The 10,688-nt window shown below is 29.2% G+C and overlaps 1 protein-coding gene across 1 annotated transcript in view; it reads left to right on the top strand.

Moving 5' to 3' along the window:
- LOC107446015 (cell adhesion molecule Dscam1-like) overlaps positions 1 to 10,688 on the top strand; it is a 188,791-nt gene that overhangs the window by 120,671 nt on the left and 57,432 nt on the right. Inside the window, exon 8 of the mRNA XM_043052767.2 lies at positions 7,096 to 7,257. Coding sequence (XP_042908701.2) covers positions 7,096 to 7,257 — 162 coding nt within the window. The remainder of the gene's footprint in view (positions 1 to 7,095; positions 7,258 to 10,688) is intronic.

Raw genomic sequence — 10,688 nt, 5'->3', positions numbered from 1 at the left:
CTGTTATATATAATTCTAAATTATAGAAATTGTTATATATATTATCTGTGCCAACTAGTCCTACATCCAATGAAAATCGAACACTTGCTTCGAAAACAGGAAGTTTTAGGCCCCCGTGTCTTCGAGGGTCTATTGAGCGTTATGCATAAAGAAACAAATATTATTCATACATAAACTAAATTTATTAACTAAAACAAGAACACAACCATCTGATCTGACGGCCGAGAACGAAAAGTAAAGCTGAAAAAATTAAAAATCAAATTACAACTAAAGTTGTCAACCGAACGTTGCCAACGGTGTTAAATAAACTTAAAGCTTTAAATAAAGTTAGGTGAGGCTAGATCCATAGCTCACCATAGAAGTTAAGCCAGTTTTTGACACGAATATAAATTCATATTTTTATTTTCCATCATCGGCTGCCTAACACAACAGTGGATTCTCAATAATCTTATAGTGATAATAGCGTGGCGAACACCTTGTAGAACCACTTAGTTCTTTGCAGTTGGGTACATACTTTAATTAATGGGGCTAATCTACCAATCTCATAAACGGTTGAACGGATTTCGAATTACAGAGTTGATGCCACATTTTCTCTTCTCTTTCAACACATGAGAAGGTTTCAGTGTGCTGTACTCCTCATTTGAGGATCCTGGACTATCGGGATGCGAAACTCTTACTCACTCATAGATGGCGACACCACAGAGCGGCTTCATACAAAAAAGTCAAGTATTTTCCAACCTTCATAATAGATGGCGCCAGTAGAACTAATAAAGTGACATTTCAGGGTTTGCTTTACAAAACACAACTTAACCACAACCAATGTCCAGTAAAATTTCATTTCTACGGGTTTAAAACCATGCTAATTTTAAATGGTTACAAAACCGTATAGTTTGAATTTACGGTCTTTCATACGCACGGTTTGTTAACGGTAATGTTCTAACCGTAAGTTTTGTATTTATTGGATTGAACTGATTGTTGTTGGTTATATTATATCGTAATTTTAGAATGAAAATTCTGAAAATGTACTAAACTCTTTGATATAAATATTTTAAGTGCATAAGCTAGTTTAAATACATTTCTATAAAAATGCACGATTCAAATAATAAAATTTCATTTAATTTTTAAAGAATACGAATAAATCTTTAAGATATGAATTATGAATTTTATATGATATGAGTAAGACTAGAAGACATGAATAACTTTATATACTATATAAATTATCTTTTCACATACTTTTTTTTCTAAAATTAGAAATGTATCAAAACTTAAAAAATATCCACACAAACATTCAAACACGACATAAAAATAGAATTCGTGGGGTTTGAATTTATTGTAGAACCGATTATTAAATTGAAACGAATGTATTTAGATTCATATTATTCCCGATTTCCTGAAATAAAATTATATTACTAAATAAAATAAATTTTGTGATTCGATACGCGCGTTTAGTAATTTCTTTTTGAGATCGGAATTTCAGTCAGAATTATTTACAATGTAGATTTCTTTAGTTCATTACATGTAAAGAAATTTTGAAAAAAAGCATCGCATCAAGTCAAGTATCAATGGCATCAAGTCTAGAAAGTTCAGAGTTTAAAAAATTTACAATTGGGGGCTTTTTTTTTCTTTTTTTTTTTACCTCTACACGTGTCAATGTCGAAAGCACTCAATTTATTTTGTTCTGACTTGAATCATTCAAAAAAAAAAAAAAATGCGTGATTGAGAAATCTCCATTTAAAGGTTTTTCACCTCTACGCGTGTCAATGCGAAATGCGCTCAGTTTATTTTGTTATATTCTTATATGTATCATATGAAATAAACGCATGTTTAAGAAATCCCAAATTTAATTTTTTCACTTCTACGTGTGCCAATGCAAATAGGGCTCAATCTACTGCATTTTGTTTTCACTCATGCCAAAACCTAGAGAAAAGTCTTTTCATATAAAAACTATTTTCTTGATGAAAGTAGAATTTTCTTATATTTTAATATTTGAGAATGAACTAAAAACAAATATTAATTAAAAAACCTTGCGAATTCATAAAAAGTTTTAAAAAAATACGCACAAAATTTCGTATTGCATTTATATAAAAGTTGTACATTAAAAGAAACTAGCGTTTAAAAAATTTCAGAATATTAACATTTTAAAGACACTATCGAGCAGTTTAATTTTTAATATTATAAACATTCTACCTAATTCGCTTTTTTGTCAAAATGAGATGAGTACTAAAAATAAAAGATTTAATCAAAATATTTCTGATTTTTTGGATGTTGGAAAAATAGCCTCAATGCACTTAAAACAAACTAGATTGGGTTTTCGAGAACTAGAGATGAATATTTGAAATGGAAACAGAATTTTTTTTATATTTTAAGTTTATGCAAAAAGAAAAGGAATATTTGCAAAAAAGCAAGCCTCAGGGAATCGATCGTGAAAAGGAATTGGGTAACTGTTTCTACAGTTTAAAAATTCAAATTGGCTTAACACAACTAACTTATGTAATTGCTTTTTCGTTCGAGTAAAAGTTCAATTTTTGAAGTTCAAGCCAGATTTAATTAGCCTCATATAAGAAATGCTTTCTCAAAAATTTCAAATGATACATATTGTTATTTTTGATTGTTTATCTGAACATTTATGAAGATGATGCTAAAATATTGATCTAAAACATTTTTGTGTTAGGTTTCATATATATCGATACATTAAATTTATTTCTTGCATCAATACATGTGGCGCAAACAATTAAAATAATGCGATTTATATAAGAAAACGCGTTTCCCACAAACAATTAATCTAAACTTTACAGCAGCTGTAGTCTGTCAGACACCCACAGTGGATTTTAGTTTATTTTATTTTAATTTATAACCGTCGTTAAACAACCGCCCCAATTTTTCGGGTTTACGACTAACTCCGTAGCCTTGTAATTTTGAAACCAATCCATAGCTTCAACTCCGCAGCCTTGTAGTTTTGAAACTAATCCATAGCTTCAACTCCGTAGCCTTGTAATTTTGAAACCAATCCATAGCTTCAACTCCGTAACCTTGTAATTTTGAAACCAATCCATAGCTTCAACTCCGTAGCCTTGTAATTTTGAAACCAATCCTTAGCTTCAACTCCATAGCCTTGTAATTTTGAAATCAATCCATATTGGGTGAAATTCATCTTCGTGGAGAACTTTTTGGTGGAACTAACCAGCAATTGCGTTACATGGAGAGGAAAAACATGAAAACTCCCCACGGTTAACCTGACGGCAAAGGGACTCTACCCCATGATCATTCAACCACTGAGGATATTTTACGTCAGCACTGTGGTCGTTACAAGCCTGATACGAATTCCGCACCTGACTCGCATTTATCCCAGTGCTGGTATAAAAATATCCTCAGTGATCATGGATGAAACCCATCATCCCTAGACGGATCATGGGTTAGAGTTTCCTTGCTGTCAGACTAGCAATGAGATATTTTCGTGGTTCCATCTCCATTTAACCCAAATGCGGGTTAATTTCATCAAAAAAGTCCCTCTAGAAGGCAAATTTCTCACAATACTTAATCCAGGAGTTTCCTTGTTTTCTGGATTCGGTTCAAAATTACAAGGCTACGGAGTTGAACATTAGTAGTCAAAAACCCAGGATTGAGTCTGCTGTTGAATGACAGTTATAAAATAGCCCAATATGCATCTCAAGAGAGACTTAAATAAATTACATCTGTTATTAAATAGTTTTTGTTCCTTAGAATTCATTTTAATTTTGACAAATGATGCAAAACTTTTCATGCACAGTGAGACAAAAGTAATGTAAAGGTTTCAACAAAAAAGTTTCACTTTCATGTAAAATTCATTTTGGAGCTATAGTCAAGAATCAAGAATGACACATAAAGATAAAAGGGTTAAAAAATTTGATCGTATGACGAGAAGTTACATGAACAAATTGAAAATAAACATGTGCATAGGTAAATGGATAGTAAAGAAATAAATTATAGATTTCAATAAAGTAATAAAAGTAAATTGCTAGTACTGGAATTAGTAGAACAAAATATTAAGTACAGAAGTAATGTATTGAAATAACAAAAATATAAATAATTCAAATAACAGAAAGTAATCGAAGTAAATAACAGCAATAAATAATTCTGTTATATATAATTCTAAATTATCGAAATTGTTTTGAAAAATTCTAACGTCAAATTATGTGAAAGACATTTGCAAACATTTGCAAATATTAATGCAAAAGCATTTTTAAGCACCTGTATATGCCTTATTTTCTTAGCCAATTAAAACTTTAAAAGCTAGGAAATTCCAATTATTCCACCAAACGTTTTTTTAAACTCTGCATATTCGGATTAGTTTTCTAATTTTCATTTATATACATCCGTTATGATTTGCCATGACATTGGCACGAGCTAATTCTTTGAGAAAAATAAGTGAAAAATAGTTTACTTTTAAATATAGAATTTTAAAAAGATATCTAAATTAGTTTTTGAGAATTTTAGAACAATGTCAGGATTATATTTGCTTGCTATTTAGAAACTTCAATCTGGCAGTAATCACCTTTACAACCTGTCCACTCCAAAAAGAGCTTGATTAATTTTAAATAATTTATTTTGCGTTTTCATCTTGAGCTCAGTACTTCTACCTTCATGAATATGCATGTTTGTCACTTTCTGTCAATGGGTCTTAATATGGTCGATGCCTGGGATTGGTTGGTTTAAATTTGGAAGGAGAGAATGACTTCTCCCCTGCTGCGTCAGCTGTCATGTCAACAACAGGTAATTAAACTCTCAGGCAGTTGACGAGCTGTAGCTGTATATTAAGCTGGCAATATCGAAGCGATGCTGAATTTTACAAGGATAGGCATCCGTATTTTACTTTATAATTATTTAAATTTTGCGAAATAAAATTGAATGTCTTGGAGAAGTTGCTATATTTAATATATACATCCATGACATAAATCTAGTAACTTCTTTCAAAATACTTTTATTTAGAAATCCCTATTTAATACAAAAAAATATATATTTTCGGATGATTAGAATACACTACAATATTTTTATTAATTGCATTTGTAATGGTTATCACATATTTTTTACGATATTAATAAATGATGTATACTATTTCAGCCAAGTACAACATATTTTTATTTGTTATGTGAGTTATACCTAAGTCATTATTATTATTAACCTCAGTTACGACATTTGTAATAATAACAATTATAATTCTAATAATTATTTTATTATCATTATAATGATAATAATAATTAGTATTATAACTTACATTGTTGTGAAACGAATATTAATGTGTATTATAATTATTATTAAAGTAATTATTATAATTTTTATTATAATTATTAGTAGTAGTATAATTAAAACTACCAGTACAATAATAATTATCTCAGTACATATAATAATTATTATCTTATTATTATTATTATCATCAAACTAATAAATAGAATACCAGTTATGATAATTGCAATAACTATTTTAATAGTACTAATAATATTATGTAAATTCTAACTATCACAATAATAAAAAATATTATTTAACTGTTGTTGTTGTTGTCGTGTCTATGCATGCAGTGCTAGTATAGAGATTTGAGTCCTCCAACAGTCTTGATAACAAGATTTGCAAGTTCTGGAGCCCGATGGCTGTGGAGAATTTCGATGGGGGTGCTCCAAGTTGAAAGAGGGAACCGATAATGGCCTATCAGTCAAAAACCTGGCCTGGAGTTAGTTGCAAATGAGGACAGTACTTGCAGATGGGATAGGATTTTATATTGGCGCGCGAGATCTTCATACCTTTGAAATGTATAGAGCTTAGCCTAGCTATTGTAGAGGAGAGGTTTCTTGGGCAGTTTAGATCGGGGATTGTTGCCTTGCTAAAAAGCTGGTTGTATATCCTTCGCCAGGCGACAGCATTCGCATCTGCACAGGTGACAGCTCGAGGTTGATCTTCGTCGCGTGCTTTCTTTGCAAGGGCATCTGCGCATTCGTTCCCCTCGATTCCAACATGAGCTGGGATCCACTGGAGAGTGCAACGGATATTATTTTACTAATAATGATAATATTGATTTTAATTTTTTAATAATGATAATTTTTAAAAATATTTATTTTAAATCTATTTTTTATGTATTAAATATATGCTTTGAAAGTTACTCTTAATAATACATCACGAATTATAATAATTATGTGTAATAGATTAGATAAAGAACATTGTTGAATATGTTTAAGTTTTAATACCTTTCCACTTTAAAAATATTGAAGAGTGTTTCTGTCTTAAAATTGAGTATATATTAATTATCATTATTTTTATTATTAATAGAATAGTAATGAAGGTAAATACTTCATACCACGAATAGTTTTAATAATAATAATAATTGATATTATTAATAGAATAGTAATAATGATCATTACCATAATTATTGTTATATAATTATAGTAATAAAAATAATAATTTTACTAATAATCATTAAAACAATATTTTTAATATTCTAATAATGATATTTACAATTACTTATTTCAAATTTATTTTTAAACTATTGAGTATGCTTTGAATGTTACTCTTAAAATTTATATATCTAAATTTACATTAATTATATGCAATAGATTAGATAAAAAAAACTTCGTTAAACATGTTTGAGTCTTAATATCTTTCCACTCACGAAATAATGAAGAATGCTCCTCTCTTATAATTTCATATATTTATTATTAAGATAAGTTTAATTATTACGATTATTATTATTAAGATTATTATTATTATTAAGATTATTATTATTAAGATTATTATTATTAAGATTATTATTTTCACAATTAGAATTATTATTAAGATTATTATTATTACTAATAGAATTATTACTAAGATTATTATTATTATTATTAGGATTATTATTATTAGGATTATTATTATTATTATTAAGATTATTATTATTATTATTAAATATTTATTTTAAATTTATTATTGAATTATTGGGTATGCTTTGAATGTTCCTCTTAAAATTAATGCATCAAGAATCATATTAAATATGTGCGATAGATTAGATAAAGAACTTTGCTGAACATATTTAAGTTTTAATATCTTTCCACTTATAAAAGAGTGAAGAGTGTTTCCCTCTTATAATTGCAGATGGACGCATTCTACCAGCCAATCAGCGACAGCATGTTTTCCCAAATGGAACGCTCGTTATCAACGAAATTCAGCCAACTGTTGACGATGGTCGTTACAGTTGTGAAGTGCGAGCTCAACAAGGTGTTCCGGTCTCTCGTACTTTCAGATTCTCTATCAGAAGTGAGTTAAAGCATAATGTGTTCAAATAATTTACATGCTTTCGCTCTCGACAAACTCCGCAAATTCTCAAGATAATCAGGAATTGTACGTTTATAAACATCTTTATTTATCGCAGAAAATGTTATTTATTCTACTGGAAGTATTTCAAAATAAATTCATCCATACGTCGGTATTACTGGATGCTAATATTCTAAAATTTATAAATTATTTTAAAAATCTTTTCTCTAAAATATTTGTTTTGTAAATGTGTATGTGTTGGACAACTTTTTACGAACGCATTTAATCCTTTAATAAAATTTTTACATAGAAATGGAATGGCATAAATCTTCTGTATACTCATTATTATACAAATTGCAAATTTTTCAATACTTGGGAAGCTCATTGATAATACTCAATTCGTTCACCTACTCCCTCCTCTGGTTGCTTTGCGAGCTTCTTTAATGTAAGCGTAACGATAAATAAAGCTGTGGATTATCATACTCTGATTGAAACATTAATCTTCTGTTTAGAACTGATTAAAAAAGGAGCTTATGAAGTTAATAATTTCAAGAAACTGAAGCAGAAAGATAAATTTTTCAATGATAACATATTTTGTTTCGTAAAGAGAGTAGACATACTTCGAGCAATTGAGCCACCACGCTCATTCTAGAGACACTAACTCGTGACAGGTGTTTGGCAAATAAAATGAAATAAAATGTTAGTCTTGAGAGTGAGCGCCATCATTCGAGTGCTCGGGTTGAACTGACTTTTCTAAATCTAATTTACGAAGCAAATCTAGTAATCAAAAATTAGCTTTGTAGAAATGAATTTTAAAAGAATTAAATATTCCAATTTCTTTTTTTTTCTGCTAAACTTGTTAATTTTCAAGTTAAATTCATTTCTTCTACACTGTAAAATATTTTTGTATATAGTTGCCACTATTTTTGGTGCTGAGTTTAAATTTAATTAAAAAAATTTTGCAGTGCCTGCAGTCAGTATTTTTCTTATTCACTTTTTACCAGTTACAGTTTTATTTCTGTATTTATTCACTTTTAATGCTCACTGACACCACATATTCTCATGAGCATTAGAGTTAACTTAAAGACTTCATCACAAAAACGCTTTGTACGAAAAACAAACACATTTTTAGTAATATATTTGCACTAATTCTTACAAACAATTACTATTTCGAAGATTTTGTATAATTTTTTGCTGGTTCTGTTCTTGAAAACAAGTGCAAGTTCTATTTTAAAAAATGTATTTAATTTACCTCAGCACTAAAAATAGTGCCAACTATAAACCAATATTTTTTTCAGTGTAACTATGCCTGTTATTATAGTTTGTTTAGTAAAAAAATAGAAATAAAAATAATTGTTTCTTAACTCTTTTTTTATGTACCAAGACATTATCTTCTTTTGGACGGTAATTTGACCAGATATTTACAAATACCCAGTTGTGGAGTTCCTTAACTTTCATATCTCCATTAACTATTTTATTTAATACCTAAGACAGTTTTATTCTCAAAGCTAAGTCAGTCTATGACAATCCTGTCTCTAAATGGCATTGAATAAAATTTAAATGACAGTTAATGCCCTTCTGGAGCAAACATAAAATGGATCCCATTAGAGAAATTAGTCCTCACTTAGGGACAATAATTATCTGACTCTAATTATAGTTGGTTTAACCGTAGTTTAACTCTCTGAATACGTTATTATGGATGGAATATTTTCATTGTCAACTCGTCAATGTTCTCTGAAGTTTGCTGTTAAACATTAAATTCATTTGCAGTGTTTGAAATGACACTGTCTGAGTTTTAATTTTAGATAAGCTGTGCTAGTAGTCTTTATTAATATCACTTATATTTTTCGGAAAAGATAATTTAGAGATAAATAATAGCTAGTCATTTAACGTAACAAAGTTGATAAATTTTGTCTGAAACACAAAAAAGGTACTATTTTTTAAAGTAAAAGTTTTAGATGTCAGAACTCAGATATATACACAGAGATGGCAACTTTCTTTGGACAGGGAATAAATATTTTCGAATGGCAGTCTCTTAATATGATTCTTGGTTTAATAAATTCGATTTATAGGGTTTTTACTGACCATTGCTTTTAAATAATTCAGAGGCTTATAATACGCCACTTTTTTACCATTAAGCCATGTCGTACCTTTTTAAAGTACCTTTTATACTAAAGTACCTTTCGTACCATGTCGTACCTTTAATAGTTGTAAAAATTTACCGAAAATCTGCAAATTTTAGAAATTCTCTATCTTTTTTTTTTCGTGGATTCCGTAGCAGTTGGCATCTCTATATATAGGGTATTCCTGCATTGACCAACGAAAAGTACACTCGTTGGTTGTCAAACAGCAAAATTAAAACCAGGAGAGAAGAAATGTACCCTCATCATCTGACGAATCATTTTTGAAGAAGGCGTAATAAAATTCATCGAAATCTGTTTGTTTGCCAGATAGAAGATGACTCCAACAATCAACATTTGAACGCACGCTCTAATGATCAATTTTCAGCATTCGAATGGACGAATACAGAATTTTTTTAATGTTTTATTTAAAAAAATTATCATCAAAAATGTTGTTATTTAAGGAAGGCAGAAAAGTTGGAAGGTTGATATCCAAATTGGAAGAACAAATGTTGGGAACAGGGTATATAAACTCAAAATTTTTTTTAAAATTTATATGAATTGTTAAGGTAACTTTAAAAAAACTGAAAGATTCAACGCGAATAACAAAGCGCAGATAAAAAAAAACTAGTGTATAAATTAATTTGATTATTTCAGGATGTCATGACTTAAATTCAATACTTCTTAAACTCGAGAAAGTTCTGTTCGTATTGCACTGTCAAAAATTCTAGATCGAATTACGATAAAAAGTACCGGCACTTATGATGCTGGTGCTTTTTAATGGAACTATATTACGGAGCAAATAATCTGATACACTGTAATTTTCCCACTACTAATTACCATAAAATTACTGTATAACTCTAATTAAATAAATATTAAGATAAAAATTATGTTACAATATTATGCGGTAAAATAAATTTACGGATGATGCACGCAAAGTTCCATTATTTGTACCATAATTTGATCCAGAATTTTTGAAAGTTTGGTTTAGCTCAGAAATAACATCCATGGCAAACATTGCAAATCGTTACCGGACACGCAAAACATGTTCATAATGGTGGAAATTTTACTTCTTAGTGCGATGAAAAGCAAAGATTTTAAATAACGAAAGAGTTTTTAGCAACCGACTATTAAACTAAGTAACAATCCGGCCCATTAAACATCAAAAATTGACAATTTTTGGAAGAAAGTATTGGAAATACAGATATGATGAATCTTCACCACAATTAGGTCAAAAAACGCGGCTTGTACGTACGTTTCATTCGGATATAAATATTTTTTCTGAGTTTATTCTTATGATCAATGCGACAAAAA

Source organism: Parasteatoda tepidariorum, chromosome 8 (assembly GCF_043381705.1).
Source record: "Parasteatoda tepidariorum isolate YZ-2023 chromosome 8, CAS_Ptep_4.0, whole genome shotgun sequence".
Lineage (NCBI taxonomy): Eukaryota > Metazoa > Arthropoda > Arachnida > Araneae > Theridiidae > Parasteatoda > Parasteatoda tepidariorum.
This window is presented reverse-complemented; position numbering and strand designations above follow the sequence as displayed.